The sequence below is a fragment of the Lygodium microphyllum genome, unplaced genomic scaffold, assembly GCF_053477565.2.
Source record: "Lygodium microphyllum isolate KBCC unplaced genomic scaffold, Lygodium_microphyllum_v1.1.10 scaffold_132, whole genome shotgun sequence".
Classification (NCBI taxonomy): Eukaryota; Viridiplantae; Streptophyta; class Polypodiopsida; order Schizaeales; family Lygodiaceae; genus Lygodium; species Lygodium microphyllum.
The window spans coordinates 1-23,288 of record NW_028229615.1 but is presented as its reverse complement, the minus strand read 5'-3'; the positions used below and the strand labels follow the sequence as shown (position 1 = coordinate 23,288).

At 37.8% G+C, this 23,288-nt stretch overlaps 1 protein-coding gene across 1 annotated transcript; it reads right to left on the bottom strand.

Annotated features, from left to right (window-relative positions):
* Positions 1–266: 266 nt before the first annotated feature.
* LOC148008437 (proton pump-interactor 1-like) lies at positions 267–4,244 on the bottom strand. The gene is made up of 8 exons (XM_087674213.1): positions 4,048–4,244; positions 3,388–3,809; positions 3,105–3,290; positions 2,858–3,028; positions 2,570–2,764; positions 1,667–1,765; positions 1,061–1,579; positions 267–881 (listed from the first exon to the last, which is right to left on the bottom strand). Exons 2-8 carry the CDS (start codon positions 3,739–3,741, stop codon positions 540–542), a joined length of 1,866 nt encoding a protein of 621 aa, XP_087530339.1. The 5' UTR covers positions 3,742–3,809; positions 4,048–4,244; the 3' UTR covers positions 267–539.
* Between the last annotated feature and the right edge of the window lie 19,044 nt (positions 4,245–23,288).

The window sequence follows — 23,288 nt, the reverse complement described above, 5'->3', positions numbered from 1 at the left end:
CTATTTAAACAATCAAAATCTCCAACACTTAGCACAAAATCTTGAATACCCTTTCTTCAAATACAAAATGTCATTTTGCATTTGGTTATTGCTTTAAGCTGACAAACACTTGGACAGCATACTGCAATCACAAAACTGTCGTGTTGTACTTAGAAATTTGGACCATAATACTTGCATTAAAAATACAAACAAACGCACAAGGTACATGTATATTTTGACATCAATGTATTTGCCAATATCCAACTCTGAAAGGTAGCATTCAAATGTCTCTTGCAAAGACACGTGTCCACTCCAACAATAGCTTCTGTTTACTGGTTTTGACAAAAAATTGTGCAGCACTTGCATTTAACTTATTACATAACCAAAAAGAATAGTTTTGAGACAGGTCAACTCTTTTTCTCTTGACCTCAAGCAACATACCTACTCTCTTACACTGTAGTAAGATCTTCATGTAACATCCCTTGCTCCCTTGGACAGGAGACTACCAAAACTAAGTCAGAGCCAGTTGTATGTACTCTGCAGAACTCGTTTCCAATTATCTAGACCCTCAAGAACAAAAATACTAGAATCATAGCCAGCACAAACAAAGCAATCACTACAATTGTCCACAAAGGGAAAGGTCCCACAGCATTTTTGGAGACAGATCTTGTTAATGTGGACTTCAAACCCTTTTCCTTCATACTTTTAAGTGGGGGTTTTCTGCGCTGCACAACAGGTTTTTGGGCTGCTTGTACCTCACTGGCAGATCTCATCTTAGGAGCCTCTGGAACTGCTTCAGGTGAAGATTCAGCTTCAACAGCAGAATTTCCACCTGTAGAAGTGCCCTCATTAGATTCGGTATTATTAGCTGCAGCTCTCTTCCGTGCCCTTTTCTCCTTTTCCTGGTTAAGCAAAAGTTCCAAACCAATTCACATGAAACTCACCGTACAACATGCTTGTTGATATCTTCAAAAAATATATACCACAAAAATATCTCTCCAATTCCAACTACTTTCACTGCATCGAAGTGCTCAGGGTAAACAGTCCACTCAAGCATTAAACATATGCCAGCAGATCTTACCTTTTCTTTACGCTCAGCCTCTTTCTGGGCTCTTGCTTGAGCTTTGGACTCCACCTTCTCTGCCCGTTTCTTTTTCCTCTCGGCTGCCTCCTTAGCCTTGGCCATCTCCTCTTGTCTGCGTTTTTCTTTCAGCTCCGCAGCTTGAATTGCATCATTCTCAGTATCCTTTTGACTAGATACTGTAGTTGCAAAAATTGGCTCCTCATAAACTTTGGAGTCCAATCCTCCATTCACGTTCTTGCTGATACTAGCCCTTTCAGCAACTTCAGGTGTTTGACTAGATACATCAGAAGATTTGGCATAATTCACCACTGTGCTGGTTGGTTGTGAACTTGCAGCAGTGTCTTCAGGGAGAGGAGCTGGAATAACACCATCGTTGATTTGCAGAGGCTTCTCACCAGGACCCAAAGATCTTCCATCTAGAGTCTCTAGCCGTCTAATGGTACTTGCCTCATTGTTCTTCGCATATTCAGACCGAAATTTTGCTTCAGCATTCCAACGTCCAAAAAACTCTTCCATCTATGATCCAATAGACCATTGCTCTTAGCACTTCACAAACAACACAAAACTACAGAGAGCAGTACAAAATGTAGCATCATGCTATACCTGCTTGCCACAACACATCTCCAGTTCATCAATTGCTTTTTGTCCAACTAGATCCTTTGCAGCCAGGATATCCCGCTTGTTTTGATAAAATGGATCATTCTGAGATAAGAAAAGAACAGAAGGGCTCAAGCCTTTGAAGCATCAAGCCAAATGTAACAAACCTACACCAATCCCAATAAAAACAGCCTCTAGAAGCACTCAAAAAAACAAGGAAGATAGAGAAAAGTAAACCACCTGTTTAACAGAAATAAATTGAGGACAACAATACTCAAACAGACAGAAAGTATCAAGCAGCTTCTTAAAGTGTAAAGAATAATCCTAGCATCATGTGCACACGTGCTTGCCTCCTGTATGGCCTTCACCCAATTACTACACATGCAGCCCTTGTAGACTGGAGAGTATCTGAACTTTATCTTTTTCTATTGTATCATCAATCTTGAGACATCAAGCTGATTTTTCTTTCAAGAGTGAAAAGTAAAAAAGACTCTACACATTATTACCTATCTTTACAAAGCATCTGGGGTTGGCTTCTATCATACTCGAAACCAATTTGCCTGTCTACAAGAAGCCCATGCACAGGTGCAGAAGGGCATAATCTGTATTCATCATATATTTACCGTCTAACTTTAGATTCATCCTTTGAACAGTTGCAAGAGTGCATAATCTAGGCGGGATTTCATGCAATAAAGTACAACAAACAAACTTATGATCCTGTGCTAATTTACTCGATAAAATCTATGAACATCTTTGAGAAAACTCCAATCGTATCCGAATTGGGTTGAGGTCTCTCAGAAACTTGTGGTAGGATTGGACTCAGACAAGAAAGTAAAATCAGTGGAATTACTGAAGTACAAATAGTCAAATGAAATAAGTTCACACAGAATTAGATTGTCAAAGTGCTACCTTTGAATTTTCCTTTTGTCTTAATTCCTTAAGGACAGCAAATGCCCCTTGCTGTACAGTTTGGGCTTTTTCAAATTGTTGCCGAAGTTCTTCCAATGCCTTGTTGACCTTTTCAATGTCTCTATCAATATCCTCGCATTCTAGTCGGATTTGTTTATGTTCCTTTCGAATTGCCTCAAGGTCATCGCTTAAGGACTACACAAAGTGTAAGTATCTCACTTGAAAGTATCCATACACAGTAGTATTGCAGACAGAAGGGAAAACTGTGGGATGTAAGTGATTGCATACATTACACTGCTGTTGGATCTCCTCTTTTGGGCCTAAATTTTCCATAATCTCTGCTTGCAGCTCGCGCACTTGGGCACGGGTTGACTGTAGTTGTTTAATGTCACGCATAATCTGCTTCTCCTCTTTTAGGGTGTTTATCTCATGACCTAATTTAAATTCGAGTTCACTGATCTGAAATAAACAGCAAACCAGAGCAGTTCAGCGACCAAAGAATAGAGCCACCATTTTGAGAGCCACCAAAGAATACCTTTATATTGAGTTCCTCCTCAGAGGAACACAGGTCTTGCCCTTTTCCTCGAAAAGGGTTTTTAAACTTGTTCAGGGACATCAGATATGGCTCCAATTCCATGCGCTTTCCTTCAATCAGCTCCCTGTAGGATCTCTGCTTCTCACGAATGGGCTTCAACTTCTCAAGGAGCTCGCCCTTGATTGCCTGGGAGTGAATGGTCGAATAACAGTCAAATATGAGCAACAAGGAGACTACGTTACAAAAATGCACAAACACCATACACAATGCAAGGGAGGCCTACCTTCTCTCTCTGCATTGCATCTCGAACTGTGTCCCTCTTTCTGAGGGAGTCTGCTAGGCGTGCCTCTGCCACCTTGATCTCATTTCTTAGCTTCTCGTCTACATTTCTTGGTATTCTCACTAGATAAAATGTCCGCCGGCGACCAAGAGCCCGCGGCTGCTCCGCGGAAGGGGCAGGTGGGAGCACGACCGTTGTGCCATCGGCGCTGATCCAGCTTGATGGCTGTGCTGCAGATCCCCATCCAGATCGGTTCGCATCTTTTTCATCCGCAAATTGCTCTGTTTTGGGGTCGGATCCATTCGGCTCAGCGATGAGCTCTGTGTTGCTCACCTGGGGGAGAATTTCAGCGCCCATTCACTGAGACAAAGTTTCAGACTAAGACCTTGCGTTTCAGTCCAAAGACGCAGTCTCTGAGGGTGGCCCTGTAAAAAAAAATATAGTAGGAAGACAGATCACATCTATGATCATACACGAAAGCGAGGCATCTGGTTAAAGAAAAAGAAGATTTTTGCTCTTGCATCTTGAATGATGCAACAGAAAAGCTGCGTTTTCACGAGATTCGATCACGAAGAATCAACCTGAGACAATCAAATTGGACTTCGATGTGCCTCTGTTTCGCTGTATGTGTGTATGTGAGACAGAAAAAGAGAGAATGTCTACCTGCTGCTTCGATTCTCCTCCGTAACGGGCGATTCTCGATGTTAACCCTTCCCTCCCTCTCTCTCTCTCTCTCTCTCTTTCTCTCTCTCTCTCTCTCCGTGTCTTTTTTCTGAGAGAGCTGTTGGTTGAAGACGAGAGGAAGCAGTACAAGGAAACAGGCTAGGTATGGTCTTCTCAGCCTTTAAACCCTTCAGAATCACACCTCATACGTGCCGTCCGACCGGCTCCTACCGTCCACACGTGTTTGGCGTCTGCGAAGTTGTTTCTTCCTCTTATAGGCTTTAACTCCAGCCTCCGCCTGGGCCCCCTGCCCCTGTTCTAGGTTGTAGGCTACTAGGCATCATCATCTCACACATGCATTATCCCATGATCCATCCAGCCTATAAGGAGGCTCTATAGGTAGGCCATTGGTGCATTGGACAGCTCTCTTGGCTACTACACACCGCGATAGTGCACCACCCCAAAGCTCGAGATTTGGATTCCAAGCCTATAAGGAGGCTCTCTGGGTAAGCCATTGGTGCATTGGGCAACTCTCTTGGTTACCACAGACTACCTATAAAACTCAACCCACACTCTAAGCAATTGAGCTACAATCTCATTGGCTACATGAGCTTCACTTTACTTGCAACATTTCAAGTCAATTCTTGACATCCCACTACACCCTTACATGGTTTAATCCAAGAGACCGTTTCCACAATCTTGTAAACATAATTATTGGTCCTACGAGTATTTGCAGATGAAGCCAAAACTTTAAGTGCATATTTTGCTGTTGTGTGACTAGGATTCTTACACTTTGTTAACTAGGTGCCAAATCTAGACACCGCACATGAGCTCCCTTCCCTAGAAGAAAAGGCCTTGGTCCTCTTCCCACTTCAGGATTTCTTGACCTTTCTACCTCTACAATTTCAACTAGACTTCTACACTTCTTCTGCATCAGACTTCTCACCAACCTCATCTTTTGCCAATCACTCTTATGAACTTAAACTTCCTCATCTGAGACGAGTTGTGCATCTATTTATGCCCTTTACTTGACTTATCAAATCCCTTAGAAAAGTTTGACTTATAGGGCCCTTCCAATCCTTTAATAAAGACTCATTCCACCCGAGCCCTGGCTTCCACCACTTCGTCCAAAGAGGACTTCTTGAAATCTAATGTGCAACAAAGTGCTTTATGGACTTATTTAACCAGAAATGAGGGTTATCTCCTCAAGATTTTGTGCTAAATCTAACCAGTCAATAAGCTCCCAAAGTTTGGCAACATAATCTTCTAATGATAATTTCTTTGGATTCGTATGAGGAAGCCACTTCCAACACATAAGCATAGGTGTTCTTGTTGTGTATCTCTAAAAGAAGGAATGTTATACCTCAACAGAAGTTGAGAATTGAGCATGAACTGATTGAGAGACCCATTATGTATATTGTTTGTAAAGAGTATCAATGAATGCATGGGCCTTCACAGCTTCAACAATAGTATCGAGGTTATTAAGTGAGTATATATTATCAAAAATAACAATATAAGGATATTGATCCTCAAATTCCTTGCCAAATAACTTTTGATACCAAATCAACACCAACCTAGGAAGCTGTTGGTTTCCTCATAAGTATGTAGATGACTTACAAGGAGGTGGGAGTGGCAAGGGAATCAAAATATGATGGCATGTTGACAATTGTGACTTTGATTGGTCGCATTGTGTGGAGAAGATGAATGATACCAATGTGGCAACCCCTTGCCATTATAGATCAAAAGTTGGATCCGGATCAATTGATTGTGACTTTGTTCTTAGACCACCCATGACATAGATGGTGCCAAACATCTAGATCTACATCAATCCCCATGGCATTCATGCAAGTTCATCTCTAAACTTCTAGTTAATCATGATCCCTAATCAGTAATGGTTGCGAATTGCAAATCAGGAAATTTCTGAAGTATTCATGTGAATTCTTTCAATCAAAAAGATAGAACCTTAAAGGGCAATTAGTACTATAGAATAGATGTTACAAAGCTTAGGCTTATCATCATCTTAATATAAACAGCTCAAAGTACATCAAATGTCAAAGTTACATTTATAGATATGAATGCCATCACAATACATGAGTTAACATGGAGATACAAAGAGATATCATGTGTATTGGCACCTCCAAGACCCAAAGAGCCTCATAATGTCATTTGACATATGGATACATACCCATTTGGATATATAGTCGTTTTCCATTAGCTAATACATTTTTGTCCTCTTATTATTTATGTAATCCATCACAGATTTTTAGGGCATAATTTCTTGTCTTCTCAAATTAACTAATGATTTTTGTTATTGGGATCATATGGGAAAATATGTTGCTAGCTTTTTGAAATACCCATTTTTTAATGTGTAAGGACCTTGTGATTCAATTAAGTGTCTTCCCATTCTTAATGTGCCTTGGGAGAAAATTCTATGGAGTTTATCGCCACAAAGGCTAAAAAATAGTAGATAATGATAAGAATGCATGCTAGAATTTTTGAAATTGTTTTTCTATTTTTTGAAATAGGACTTTAATTTACACACAAGAAGGATATTCTACTAGAAATTAACCTAGTCCTAGCCAATAGCATGAGGACACCCTCGAATGTGGTTGGAAAGGCGGTCTCATGAGGTGGACTAGTCTAGTAGCAAGTGGTTTGGGTTTCGATAGAGTCTATGTAGTTGTCTTAGCTCTCTAGTGGATCACTTTAGATCAATATCTTTCCCCTCAAAGAGACTTCAACTCATTGCTAACATTCATTCTAGTCTTTCATAATGTTGAGTGTTCCTTATGTGATTTTACTTGCAAGATGTATCATTTTTGGTTTGTTGATTGATCCATGTTAATTTACAACATTTTATTAGAGCTAGGGGAGTAGACGTTCCAAGCTTAGAATCTTCATTAGCATTAGGATATGTGACATTAGTTGCACATCTATCTAAAATCTTGAATCCCTATATTTCCTTGCATGTTCTTTATACCTACCTAGCTACAATGGAGGCTCATATATTGATTTTGACTTTCTCCTTTTGGAAAACCTTTTTTAGACAATGTTCTCACCTTTAGGCACTAAGACTGAGGCCCTTAAACCTCGAACCAATAAGTAGTAGCTTCAATATTATCAAGGTTCTCTATTCCATGGTTCAGTCAACTAGCCCATGGTTTTTGGCACATCGTTCATAGAGCTATTGTTATGGATTTTGTAGCCAACGTATCCTCTTCTCCTTCAAATAAAGACCTACCTCATATATCCTCTACTACTAGATCTTCCCAACACACATTGAAAAGTGGGCTTGTCCATTCTACTTAGTTCTCACTTCAACTATTTCAAGTTGAAGTCAACCTGGAAGAATACAAAGATGGCCTCATAAAGCTCAATGGAGTTACATGGTTAATGAAGGAAAAGTTATTGCTCACAAAAAGGGATGGTGCAATGTTTTTAGTGGCAAGGACAAGTGATCAAAGTTGGAAGAAGACAAAGTCATCTTGATCATAAAGGACATTAAAGCACTAGCTTCTCTAGTGCTAAGGATGGAAGATGACTACGTGCACCATATTGGTGATTGTGATTATTCTAAGTAAGCATGGGATATACTTGAAAATATATTTAGAATTGTTAGGATATAAAGTCTAGGTAAGATATTTAGAAATAAGGACATGTAACTTGTGGGCAAAAGGATCCCATAATGATCTTCATTGTAAATATCCCAAATATTTAAAATAGGAACTCACCTACCTTATTTAATGTACCATGTATATATATAGCTGCAAGCAATGAAATCAATAACTATAGTTCACTCTACTTTCCATACTCTCTCTCTCTCTCTCTCTCTCTCTCTCTCTCTCTCTCTCTCTCTCTCTCTCTCTCTCTCTCTCTCTCTCTCTCTCTCTCTCTCTCTCTCTCTCTCTCTCTCTCTCTCTCTCTCTCTCTCTCTCTCATATACATTGTGCATAATGTCTTTTAATCCACTTATCCTCCAACCTATGCTTTTCACCACAAGGTATCAGATCCCCAAGTTGTAGCTATCTAGCCCATCATATCTTCTTTGTTGTCTTCAAAATCACAAACCACTTATCTCCTTTTACTCTCATTGCTCTAATGGATTTTATTAATGCCACTACCTCTTACAACTACCACATCAACGTCAACAAACTCAATGGTAGCACCAGCTGTCAAGTTTGGAAGTTGAGAATGGAACTATACCTATCCCAAGCTGACCCCTGAAACATCATTAGTGGCAAGGAAGAATGCCTTAAACAAGAAGGAGCAGACAAGGAAGATTGGATGCAAAGAGATGTAGCTGCAAGGATGGAGATTCTGATCCATTGTGGAGATTGACAAGTGCAACTAGTAAGAACAATACCCACTGCAAAAGCTATTTGTGATTTCTGCAACAATACCTATGAACGCACATATATTGTATATCAAATGACCATGTTCAAAAAGTTAGTCAGTGCCACGAAGCATGAAGATTAATCTGCCACTAAGTTCTTAGAGCAATGGTAGTCCCTACTAGATGAAACCATAATATCTAGATTAGTATTCTCTAGAGAATTACAAGCTATGTTTCTTCTCTCCTCTTTGCTTCTATCCTAGAGAGCCTTTATCACCACTCAAACCTCCATTGATAAACTCAAGATTTAGCCTCTCATTAATAGAATCAAGCAAGAACAAATTATGAGCGATACTCTTTCCACTTCTTCTACTCACAAGAGACTAAAGCCCTAGCTGTAACCACCTACAACCCAAAACATCTCTACAAAAGAGCTCACATTGTTCACCCAAAGCCTAAGTTCTCTCCTAGATCTAACTTCAAAGGAATCCTTACAATCATCATCACAAACCCAATTTTCATCATTCATTTCAATCCTTGTCCATTTCTAGCAATCCTCAGTACCATGTCATATGCAATGTTTGTAAAAAACAAGGTTGTATAGAAAAGGATTGTCGGCAAAAAGATAGATTTATAAAAATCACTTAAGAGGGCAAGCTCATTTTATTAGCATTGGAAACTATGACACAAAAAATCAATCAGACACCATCATCAACTTAGCTACAAGTGTTTGGGTACGTCATCAAGACTCCAAAGAAGAACACACTTGGTTCCTAGACTCTAGAGCTACTCATCATATGACTCTCCACAAAGAATGGTTGGTAAATTTTAAAGAGATGTCTACTCCACTCAATGTAGCCATTGGGGACAATAGCATCTAGCGAGCTAAAGGCTATAGTACCATTCAAGTGGAGCTTCCATCCAACCACATCATCAAGGTACACATAGTTTATTATGTTCCAAATCTTAAGAAAAATCTTCTCAGCATCAATGAGCTCACTTCTCAAGCCTCTCTGAATGCTCACTTCTTTAAGGACCACCTATATCCTACAGCTACTTTCACCTTCTCTCAAACTCACTTGTCCAAAATTAGGTAGACTTTACACTCTTGGTTACTCAATTCTTAAACCTCTTGCTAATTCCACCTCACTCTTTAGCTCACCACATGACTCTCTTCTATGGCACTTTCGACTTGGTCATGCCTCTCAACATGTCCTCTAATAACTTATCCACAAGAAACTTGTCCTGGGTATCCCATCCTCTCTCTCTCAACTTCCATTTTGTCAAGCTTGTGCGCTACGCAAAGCCACACACCTTTCCTACTCTAAATCTCATCTAGTTATATCTCAACCCCTTCAACTAGTACATTCCAACATTTTTGGTCCTATCAATCTCGCATCACTCATCGGAGCAAAATACTTCATGGTACTAAGGGATTGTTGTTCTAGATATATTGTTGTATATTTTCTCATAGGGGAGTCACAATTATTTTTTCCAAGAGTATTAAAGAGTGATGGAGAATAAGTACGAGTTACTAATCAAGGCTCTATAGATGGATAATGGAGGAGAGTACACATCCAATGAGTTTTAAGACTGTTGCAAAGCCTTTACAATTCATCTCATGAGCTTACCATACTGTATTATCCACAACAAAATGGAGTTGCTGAACGTAAGAACTGCACTTTGCTAAATGTTGTAAGAGCTATGCTATTAGTGGCTCGCCTTAACAAAGAATATTGGGAAGAAGTAATTGCTTGTGCTACTTATCTCCAAAACACATTGTATTCTACCTCTCTTCACAATCACACTCCCTATGAATTATGGTTTAGCTACCCTTTTGACTTATCACATCTCAAGATATTTGAATGCATTGCCTTTCTAGTCAACATCAACCACAAATCAAAATTATCACCAACAACCACACACCTTGTCTTCACTAGATAATGTTGAGCCTTATGGCCACAAAGCCTATAGATTTTAGGACCCAATAAACAATGTCTTCATATATGGTAGGAGTGCTATCTTTCATGAACTCAATATCTTCTTGATTCTCTCAACCACCACAAATTCTCAATCTCTTACTCTCTATCCAATTGCACCCTTTGAATCAACATCTTCTAGCTCATCCCTTGCCAATCATACATCAACACCAAGTCCCGCATATTATCTTTCCCCTTCCCTATTCAAAAGATCTCCAATACACCTATCACATGGGATAAAACCCTTCCACATGTCCAAGAACAATTAATACCTCCTCTTCAAAGGTTAACAAAAGGCCAAAACAAGTCAAAATTTCCTTCCAACTCATCGCAACCTACATTAAAATGTGTTGCCAAAGGCCAGGATTCAACATCATTCTCTCCTTTTCATTCCTTCAATAATCTTCATCACCACTCTCTGACTAGAGCAGGCCAACCCCATCATCCATTGCACGTTGGAGGGAGCTTAAATAACCTCCAATCATCACCAAATATGGTGCCTGAAATTCCATGATAGCAGGCCATGTTTCAATCATTCAACATGCATGTTGCCCCTACGCCATTACCAGCTTCTCTCTTCAACACACTTGTTGCCCCTATGCCATTACCAGCTACTGTCTTATCTCAACCATCCTCCAATCATTGCCACAATAGCTCACTAGTTGAATATTCCAACTTCCCTCCCTTCTTGCTTAGCATTGATCATCAAAGAGAAGTTATAACAATAGGCCCAACATAGCAAGAAGTAATCAGAATCTCATATACTCACCCATCCTCACTGTCTTTAGCTTTCCCAAGAAATCTCATCCGTCCTCTTCATCTCGTAAACAGACCAATCCAAAAACAATAGGTAATCAGAGAAGCAAAGGCACTTCTTCCTCTGTCAAAGGTTTTTGAAGGTCAGTAAGGCTAGCTGCCATGTTCTCTACAAATTGCATTACAACCCTTGTTGCCCTCATTGTTACCAACATTCATCCTCCATCACCCATCTCCTCCTCCAAACCCATTACTCTCTTCAGTTCATCTGACTCTGATGAAAATAAAGTCATGTCATTACCCACTCCTTGCTACAATAGCTTGGATGACCTCTATGATGAAGACTCGCATTCATACTCAATTAGTACACCATGGCTTTAGATGGTTGAATACAAATCATAACATTTATGTCCTCATTCAAGGCGACACAATCATTATCCTAGGACTCTATGTCGATGATATTCTTATCCTAGCTAACTCTTATTATGCAATGTCAAAGGCCAAATCTATAATATCCTCCCAATTTGCTATAATAAATTATGATCCCATGCACTACTATATTGGCATTGAAATTGATCAATCACCTACATCCATTAAAATGCATCAACATACCTACATCCATACTATTCTTGATGCCATGAGGCATAGTCACGGTGGATTCCATAAGATTTTACAGTGAATTCTGTAAAATTTATTTGTTGGCCGGGGCTCGTACATAAGGTGGATTCCTTGTGCGAGAAGTTGACGGGGATGCTTGTTCTCTTGAGCGTTTTATTAATTAATGTGTATGTGGGTGATTCCGTAAAATTTATATAAATTAATTAAGATTTTACGAGTTTAGAGTATGCACTCAAATTAAATTAAGGTTAGGACAGTGTTCCAACCTATTTTAATTATTTTGTAGCTGAAGACTACTAGGTATTCACTATTTGTTTATTTTATTTATAAACAATTGTGAATGCTTCAATTGATATGTAGAGCAAGTAGCAATGGCTTTGGGTAGCACTGGGTGTTAGCGTAAGTCCAAGCGTAAATTTCATAATTATGATTAGTTATCTTAAGTATAATATATAATATTATGTATTTATATGATATTGTATTATTAATAATTATTACTCTATTTGTAAGTTATAAGTTTAAACTTTTTTAGTAACAATTAGATAATTATCTTTAGTACTATTAATTAATTTATTTTTAATATAGATTATTTTAAAATATGAGATTTAATATATGCTTTTATTGAAATAAGCTTTCTTTATGGAATACCTTGCTATTTTCTTAATGTGATTAAGTTTTAGAAGGCTTTTCTAGCTTTCTTTATAAAAGCAACAGGATCGCGCGCAAAACAGGAAAACAAAGTGAAAATTGACTTTTTTCATTGGTCCCTAATCCGGAATTGAAATTCAGAGTTTCAAGGGTCGTTTTGGAGGTTTTTGTACGTTCCAAACGCAATGGTGATATCAAAACATCAAGATTTAGAGCACATTATTCCTAGTGCATCACTTAATGGGGTGATCAGAGCACTATGATGGGGATATCTTGTACAGACAGTACAAGTTATGAACGGGAAAAGAAGTGTCTGCCAAGTGTAAGAGTGTACACAAGAACCAAGGAGTTATACATAAATGAATATGGATTAAGTTCTAAGAAGAGGAAGTGCATTAGCATTGTGTATATGTATTTATGTGTGCATCTGGGGACGCCTGGGAATGTTTACTTGTGTGTAATGAGCATTGCATTCATTTGGGGTTATCCTCTCCCTTACAAGTCAAGGTTTAAGGTCTTTTCTTTCATTAAGAAATACGAGAGACATGATCCTTTGGAAGTGAGGAGAGAAGTGATTTTCTCTTTCTAAGGTCTAAAATGTCACAAGATTTTGTGTGGAAGTCAATCTTAAGGTTGAGGCCCAATGCAATTTAATGAACTCTCCTTAAGGTGGTTGCATGGACCACAAGTTCAGAGTACAGTTTGAGAAGCTGTTTTTTAAATTAAAAAAAAAGACATGGCGAATCCATTTTTTAAATATCTCGCGATAGAAAGACAATCTCTAAAAACAGCCCACTGGGGTTATTGGAAACAACGAGATCTACAACTTTCCTGTTGGTCGTTTTTTCATCCGAACAACACACAGAGAGATATCTCGAAATTGGTGCTGCAGAGTAGGTCCTCGAACATCCACATCTTGCATGAAGATCAACTCAAGTCTCTCTCCAAGAAGAGAAGCTCTTGAAAGCCTATAAAAGAGGAGGCTCTCCTTGGGTGTGAGGGAGGTGAAGGAACCATCACTTTGCATGCATCCAAGAGGAGAAGAGAATGTGCAAGTTTTGCGGAAGCTCTGCTGAAATCAAGTGTTGCAGAAGCTCCGCTGAAATCAAGTTCCAAGAGGAGAAGAGAAGGTGCAAGTGTTGCGAATGCTTTGCTGAAATCAAGTTCCAAGAGGAGAAGAGAAGGTGTAAGTGATGGGAAAGCTTTGTTGAAATCAAGCGCTAAGAGGAGAGCCCTACACATATTGTGTAGGAGAGAAGGAGACTCAAGAAGGATCAAAAGGTACCAACTTCCAAGTTGTGCAAGTGTTAGCTGGTTGTATACCGTGCAAGGGACCGTGATCTTGTCTCCGAGATCTACAAGTAAGAACTGGTTTATGTGTAACGGAGGAGCTTGCTCCTTGTTAATAATATAACTCCACAAGAGCCCCCCCAGTGTGTTGTCAATCTCTCTCTCTCTCTCTCTACATCTTTCTTTTCTCTCATATGTTCTCTCTCTGCGCTAGCATAATATTCACCATATATATTTTAAGTATATAAGAAAGTCGAGTGTGTATCTCGGATATTATAATAGAGAGTTAGTGAAAAACTCTCATATCACCCTTGATTATGTACCCTCTTGTGACAGTGTTGCTCTTCTTAGAACTGATGATCAGTTCCACACTTAAAGCACAAAAATTCAATGCAAATCCTTTGCATGCTTGGGAGGGGGGGAGGACATTATATGACTTCATAGATGGATGTAAAGCATGACTTCATGGATGTAAATCTGATCTTCAGTGGTGTTCCTCTTTTCAATTGTATTCAATTATATTTTCTATCTTAAAAAAAAAAAGAATCCTTTCGAGGGGCGATGTTAGGATAAAGTTTGGATAAGGTATTTAGAAATAAGGATATGCCAATATCACTAATTTTTAACATGCATGGGGATGCTTGTGAGAGAGGATTCCTTGCAGTAGTTAGCAATAACATTAAAATAAGGATAGTGAGATGACCAACTTACTATTTTGTCGGGTTATCATGGAAATTGGAGCAATGTTGCACATAGGTTATTGAGTGCTCATTGAATTGATAACAACTTTTGACAAGATTGGTAAACAAAGAAGTGAATGAAATACCAACAAGCTGTGGACAAAAGGATCCCATAATGATCCTCATTGTAAATATCCTAGATATTTAGAATAGGAGCTCACCTCCCTCATTTAATGTACTAGCCTCCCTCATTTAATGTACTATGTATATAGATAGCCACAAGCAATCAAATCAATAATTGTAGTTCACTATACTTTCCATACTCTCTCTCTCTCTCTCTCTCTCTCTCTCTCTCTCTCTCTCTCTCTCTCTCTCTCTCTCTCTCTCTCTCTCTCTCTCTCTCTCATACATTGTGAATAGTGTCTTTTCATCTACTTATCATCTAGCCTATGCTTTTCACCACAAGAGCCAACAAAGATACACAAATGTGCTTTTTGATAGATCTCTTTAATATTAATGTGAAACATGTTATTCCTTTCTCTACCTAATAAAAAAATACCAAGAGTCCCACTTACATATTAGTGGTCAAAGGGAGATCATCTTGAAGAAGTCTTTATTGAAGTGCTAATCAAGATTCTTCCTCCAAGTTGTTGTAATATCATCAATGCTTGGGAGAATAGTCTAGGTAATTACCTTGAAGAAGATGGAGTCCTCTATTTAGGAGGAAGAAAGGGACCCCCTAGCCACAATAAATATGTGGAGTCACCCATGTATGGATTTATCCATAAATATTTATCTAAAGAAATACCTACATAAATAGCTTATTATAGTCCTTAAAAACTCTTGTTCACTTGGAGAAGGACTATATTATAAATGAAGTGTGCATGTTGTGCAAGACATGCAGCCTACCCTTTAAAAATAAGGAACAAGCCAATCTAGCTAAAAATTTTGAAGGGAGAAGTGTTGCACTGTTGATCTTGATATGAATGGGATTTCTAACTCTCCTAGTAGCGAAAACCTCCCCTATTTTGTTATGATTGGGCCAAAGCATCCTTGTATGGTACCTAAGTTCTAAGTTGAAAACAACTTAGCTAAAATAAGAATACACAATTTAGATAGTACTCTAGTAGAACATACCTAGTGATGGATTATGTTTTGTAGTTTGATTAGTAGATTTATGATTTTTAGTAGCTAAAGGACAATATTATTGGTTTGCATCTTGATAGTGGGACCAATCTAAAGGGAAATGTTAGAGATCATGATGCTCCCAACTAATAGCATGATACGAGATGTGCTCACATTTTCCATTTTTCTAAATTTGTATTTCTTTATCGCGAGAGAGAGAGAGAGAGAGAGAGAGAGAGAGAGAGAGAGAGAGAGAGAGAGAGAGAGAGAGAGAGAGAGAGAGAGAGAGAGAGAGAGAGAGAGAGGGAGGGAGGGAGGGAGGGAGGGAGGGAGGGAGGGAGGGAGGTCTATATTTGTGGTGAATTTGATGTCTATGCAAGCTATGGTGATTTGGTCCTTGTAATACATTATCCTCTTGGAATACAAGCAACCACTTGCTAGACGAAGCGATATGCGAGGACCTCATTTTCTTAAGTTGTACAAAGAGAACTTCTTCCACATGTGAAAGCCTTTTTGCATGAAAAGTTTGAGTCTTTTTCTTACTTGTATTGCAAATGAAGTCCTTCTCACCATCCATAACACCATCCATAATATTGATAAATGGGAGTTTAATCATTGCAATGTTTGCTTATTTGTTTGATTCACACATCATGGTTTTTAAAGCCCTTTGAGAGAACTTTAGTTTGAGCTATTAAAGCTCAACGAAGTTTCACCTTTAGAAAGTTCACTTATTTATTCGTTTCACATGTCTTTTAACATGGTTTTTGAAGCTCTTAGAGAGAACTTTAGTTTGAGCTATTAAAGCTCAACGAACAACCCTTCTAGAGTGAGAGAATAGTAGTTTTGTAATAATGCCTTGAAGTTCTTCTTTGTCTATGTGTGAAAAGAGCTTACAATGTCACATCATGAGTAGAGCTTTTGGTGCTTGATGAGGGATTTGAAAATGAGTTTTCAACCTCAAAGATTGGATTTGCATTGATGAGGGAGAACCAACCAGTTTATGAGTTTTGAGGATGTGAATCTATGTCACTTTTATAGTTATGAAAAATGAGGAAATGCTAATAAAATATATTGGGAAGTAAGCTAGAAAAATGAAGAATAATGGTGATTCTTGAGAATCATGAGTGGCTCTAGTATACATGTAGAAGACAAGTGAGGGGACTTTCAATTTTACAAAGTTTTTTATTTGTTTAATTCATATGTGTTCTTTTAACATGGTCATGAAGTTCTTGGAGAGAACTTTAATTGAGCTATTAAAGCTCAATAAATGGCACTTCTAAAGAGGGGACACTAGTGTTGAGGGGCTATCCTTGAAGTTCCTCTCTATTTATGTGTGAGAAGAGCTTATAATGTCACTTCACAAGCATTAATCTTGAGAAATATAAATGCCTTTCAATGCTTGAATAGGGCTTTTAAAATGAGCCATCAACCTCCAAGATTGTATGTGCAACAACGAGGGAGAACTAACCATGTTATTGGAGTTGGGAATGTGTAGACTATAACAATCATGGATGTGAAATAAGAAAAAATGCTAATGACCTAATCCTATATTAGGAGGAAAATGAGGGGAAGTTGTAATGGTTCAAAGGTGCAAGAGACCTTTGGAATAAAACAAGTTTTCCACTTAGATAGGGCCTCAACATATATTCCAAGTTTAGATCCAAGTACAATCATCTAGACACCTTTGTCTCCATTGGACAATTGGGTTGATGAGTGGCCTCTCTTCATTATCCATCTATTGTCTAAACTTGGGTTCCATGCTAGCATATACCTCATTCTTTTGATTCATTTTTAAATGTTGAGACCTTGGAAGTTTAAACATCACGTTCTCAAGATAGTCTTCATCATTTATTAAACCAACTACCATGAACATTGACTTTGCCTTATGGCCTATATGTAGAATAGCTCTTTGAAACCTTTTAATTTCTCCATGCAAATGTTTTGCATTGTTGTGAAAGTCAACACTTGCATATACTCTTGCTTTATCTAAGTTTTCATATCAACAATGAAGTAGACAATTATAACCCCTTGGGGGGAATTTTCACTTATGCTCCCTCTTGGAGAAGCCCATCAATTGGAACGTTCCTTATTGTCTACATGTAAACTTCTTCTGTAGGATCTAGTTGCACCCAACAATCCTTGAATAATAGAAAATATCTCTAATTTGTTAATGCTTTGTATGCAAATATATTTTAAACTATCCTTAGTTCTTACTTACCTACTACCTTGCAACTACCTTACTAATGAACTTTTGTGCGTGCTTACAATTTTTATGATGGAAAGAATCCACTATTCTAGTCCCTAGTTACATCTTCATCCACATCCACTACCAATCTTTATTGTATGGAAAAACTAGAAAAATCTTTCTCCTCTCTCTCTCTCTCTCTCTCTCTCTCTCTCTCTCTCTCTCTCTCTCTCTCTCTCTCTCTCTCTCTCTCTCTCTCTCTCTCTCTCTCTCTCTCTCTCTCTCTCTCTCTCTCTCAGTTTATGAGCTATGTCTCTTTCCCCCTTTGAAAGCACCTATCCTCATGCAACTAATTTTCCCATTATTTGGAGTAAGTCACCATCATGTCATAATGGAATTGTTAATGATCCTTAGATCATACTCACATCATTTGAGTGAGCTTGTCCCTTTACTTCCGAAGTCTTCTTAAGACTCTTATATCAATTATCAAGTTTGGTTATTATAAATAGCTTCTTTCAAGTTTTCAACACTTATTAGATTAGACAGTCAATGTCAAAATAGGGAATTCATATAGACATAAACTATATCACAAGGTACATAAGTTCAATTATTTGATACTACTAAAAACATGATTTTCATGATATGCAAGGTATTTTAGCTAGTCATTGAATCGTTGTTAAATGATAATGGGAAAAATATTATTCCATGCATTTGCAAGTTTTGGAATTCATGCATCTCAACCAAATAACAATATTTTGTTATAGATGGTGTTATGGCCATACTACTAGGTTACCCACGATTGTCCCCTCCAACTTTATCATAGTCTTCAAAAGAATGAGACAACTAAATCTATATATAGATCGGCATTGTTTAGATTTTTGCTATTGTGACTATCCATCAAGGTGCATTTTTCTACAATTGTCTTCCCAAGGTTGTTATTATCCTCAATGATTCTCATGCCAATGCCCTTAAAAGGAAACTTATGAAGTTTTACTACTCCTCTATTAAATGGCTAGATTCTAAAGCTCTAAAAAGTAATTTTTACATTTGACTCATGTATGTGACAATAGCCAAGTCTAGAGATGAGACCCAAGTAAGATTTGATTTGGAAATACTTGTAGATATTGCTTATAAGGCATGCACAAACCTCTCTTTATTGTGGTTGTAGTTTATGTGATGTTTGTAAGAGCAACGTCACAAATAATAGTACCCTATTCAACTACTTTGGCCAGAAATTTTACTCTCATGTGGATATTATGCTTCTCAATTTCATTAGTATGATGCCATTATGAAAACCTTTACTTTGAGATGCTCCAATGAGATTGTGGTAACCATTAAATCTATCAAGAAGAGGGATTAAAGGTGAGAGAAAGAAAAACGGAGGAGAGAGAATGAGTGATAAGGAGAGAGAGAGAGAGTAGAAAGATAGGAAATAAGAGAGAGAAGCCATGGAAGCTATGAGCAAGGAGGTGAGGTGAGAGACAATAATTGTATTATTGCTAAAAGGCATTAAATATTATGTCTCATATATGTATGTCAATGTGACAAGGTATTATCAACAATTTCTCATTTAAATATATGTCTTCCCAGCTTCTTAGAATACATTCCTCACAAAGGTTTTGGCCTAGAAAACAAACTCACAATGGTTGAAAACGATGGAAGAAACAAAGTACTACTCTGATTTTAGCTATACAAATGATAGGAAATGAATGAAAATTTTTAGATTTATTGATTGAAATGAAGACATTAAGGAAAGCCTCTGCCATACACATAATTTGGATGTCTTCAAAAATAAATTTGAGCCTTTCGATCTTCAAGAAATGAACTTTATAATGAATAGACAGCTTGCTGTAAGAATAGGCCCTACTGAACAAAATCTGTCATAAATTCTGATAGAAGTATCCAAATGAAGTGTGCTACATGTCAAAATGTAGCTATTAAAGAGTACTTTGAGCCTATGTAGTTGGCATATTTCTAAAAATTAGGTGGAATAAAAATTATTCCAAAATAGACTGTTGTTTAAGCTTTATCTACACTATAATAATTGGCTCCACTATTGACTGTCTCAGCCATTAATGCATCTTGTAGGTAGGGAAACTTATCTAATATAAAATGTAGCCTCCAAGAAGCTTCCTCGAGTGGCAAACCTTTGCATTTGATCAGATACTCAGTGATAGAATGAGAGCAAAGCTTCTTCTCTTGTTGGTCTATGATCTCCTTGGGGATGTACTAAATAAGGCCTTCTTCATCCATAGGAGGCAGCTCACCAATAGTTTCCACCTAAGAGCCATAAAAGGGTTTGAGCTGGCTAACATGAAACACATTATGAATCTTAGTAGAAGAGGGTAGTTTCAATCTATATGCTAAGTCTTCAATATGCTTCGGGATCTTGCAGGGTCCATAAAACATGTGAGCAAGTTTATTATTGGATCCATCCTTCAAAGTACAATAACAAGACTTGGGTGCTTTTAACAAAACTAACTCTCCTTCTTGGAACTTTAAAGGTCACTTGATCTTAGCATTGAAAATGATTGTAGGTAATGACACCTTGTAACCATACATAATCTCAAAGGGGGAAACTCCAATACTAGCATGAGTAGAATTATTATAAGCAAACTCAACCAAATGCAACCATGAATCCCACGCATGTTGCACATCATGACACAAATGGCAAAGGTAAGTCTTGAACCACTTATTAACCCTTTTTGTTTGGCCATCAGTTTGTGGATGATAGATTGTAGAAGAAGCCAACTTATCCATGGAGTTGAATACTACCCACCAAAAGTTGCTCATGAACTTAACTATCTCTATCATGCACAATCACCTGTGATAATCCATGTAATCCAAAGATCTACTCCATGAACCGACTACCCACCTATGAAGCAGTAAATTGTGTCTTGGTAGGAATAAAATGGGCTACCTTAGTGAGTTTATCCACTACCACATAGATGCTATTCCATCCCTTTTTGATAGTAGGTAAGCCACAAATGAAATCCATGGTAATACATGTCCATTTGTCTTCAGGAATAGGCAGTGGCTGCAACAAACCACCTAGCTTATGGGTGCTATCCTTATTCTACTGACAAGGCATACACTTCATCATATAAACCTTTACATCTCTCCACAATCCTTTCTAATGAAATCTTTTGTTGATCTTATCTAGGTTATTAAACACTCCAAAATGTCCAACTAAAGGCGAAGCCTGAAAGAAGAAGTAGAGGGAATGACAATCTTGCCATTAAGCTAGATTAGTCCATTTTTAAGATGAGAATATGAGTTTTCCTCCATAAGAACTTGCTATAAATTTTAAAATACATGGCTGAGCTCATCATCCAAAAGGTGGGCCTCTTGTAACTTTTCAATCCAATCATTGTGTAGCTTGGTCATAGTAGTTGAAACCTTACATGCCCACATTGTGGAAAGAGAATCAGCTATGACATTGTCCTTATCCCTTGGATGATTGATCAAAAATAGAAATTTGCAAGGTAGTTGCCCACCTACATTACGTAGGAGTGAGATTTGAATGAGGAAGTAAGTACTTTAGGACCATGTGATCACTATGAACTCTAAATCGACTACCATATAAATAGCGGTGCCATTTCTTTATCACATGAAGAATATCCAACATCTCTTGGTCATAAACATTCATAGCCATGTCCTTATCTATAAGCTTACGAATCTCAAAGGCAATCACTCCATGCTCCTATAGAGCCACTGGTATCACATTGTATGGTAAACTCTTTAGAGAAATCTGGACATACCAAAATAGGAACAAAAGTAAAAAGTTCGTTGAATTGGTTGAAGTTGGAATTTGCAAGTGTATCCCAAAACAAAGTGAGAGAGAGTCACCTCTCTATTGTTCCACTATCTCCCTCGGGGTCCACCTTTTTCCTCGATGGGAATCTCAATATGGTAGAGACATATTATTCTAATCAATCATCATGATATGTATAATTGAAAATATCCATTTAGCTCATTCCGTGTGATGCAATAGAATGGAATTGGAATTGACAAAATGAGTAGGGAAAGGGTCTTACCACACAGTAACTCATTGTTTGACTTACCCTTTACAATAGATTTTATATATTTTTACCATGAATCAATCAAACATCAGCAAGGTATATGATTAGAGTGAGGAATCCAACCAATTAATTGATTCTTCAACAAATATGATTGAATGCAATGCTGAAAGACCAATCAAAAGCTTCTAATTCACTTGAATCAAGGAAACAATCCAATCCATGAATGGGCTAATTTAACCAATGAAGTGTTGGATTTTGATGGGAGCTTTTTAATTCTCAAATTTCTCAATCAAGTAGGTAAAGCTCAACAAATGAATAGGTGAGAGAGATTAAGAATTGTTTGAGAGTACCTCTTATATTACTTGAGGAAGGCTTGAATGCTTCTTGATGCTTGAATAAGCTTCTAGTTGTTCAATGTTGATGAAATAATCTTCAATCCTTGTTCTATGAATACTTGAGAGTAGTCTTGAAGCTTCAATATCTTGAGATTGAAGCCTTGAACTTGTTTGCCCCAAATCTTAACTCCCTGGAAGCTCTTGATGTTGAAATCTGATCAATCTTTATAATTTCTTCAAGGAATATTCAAGAAGTTTAAGAAGAGTTGAAGCTTAAACTCAAGCTTTCATGGTTGCCATAGCTAAGGTTTGAAGATGTTGGAAAAGAAGAGAATGCCACCAATGTTGACTTCTTGAGGTTTTTACTTGCTAATGACTAGCTGAAGCACCGCAAGCAAGTTAGGAGTCATCAACACCAAGAATTAGGATTGGATCAGCCTGGAAATTGTGCTGCAATTTTTGGGGCTATTGTTGGCACATCTTGCTCAGCTCTAGCTCCAACTAGTAATGATCTTGTTGAGAATGAAGATTATAAGAAGATTCAAGAATCAAATGCCTACAAAAGTTAGGGTTTGTGGAGTAGGAAGAGATCTTGGCTGGAAACTCCATGAAACCTACAGAAAAGCTTGAGGAAAGGGGAAAGAGAACCTTCTCTTTGAAAAGGAACCAAGACTTACTACTTCTCTAACTACGGTTAGCCATAATCCTCCAAAATACTCATCAAAATAGGCAAACTTTGGCTCACAACCTACTATTTTAGCTATGGTTTGGCTAAATCTCTTCAAGATCTTTGTTAGGCATTTAAGATTAGCCTCTGTTCTAAGTAGAATGCCTGCAAGTACCTGCCATGTGGCTCCTGTACCTACTATCCAAGATTTAATGGTGAAAAAATAGAGAAAATGTATCTGAAAATGAGAAAATCAAAAGGATCAAAAGGCTATGCTTTAATACCACTTGTCAAGAAGAGGGCTAAGAGGTGAGAGAAAGGAGAAAAGAGGAGAGAGAAAGACTAAAAAGATAAGAAAGAAGAGAGAAAAGCCATGGAAGTTGTGAGCAAAGAGGTGAGATGAGAGATTGTAATTGTATTATTATTAAAAGGCATAAAAATTACATATCTCACACCTTTTATACCTATGTCAGCATGACACAAGGTTTTATTAACAATCTCTTACAAACATATGCCTTTCCAGCTTCTTACACAATCTTTCTATTCTATCATCTTACTTCCATTTTTGAGAGAGAGAGAGAGAGAGAGAGAGAGAGAGAGAGA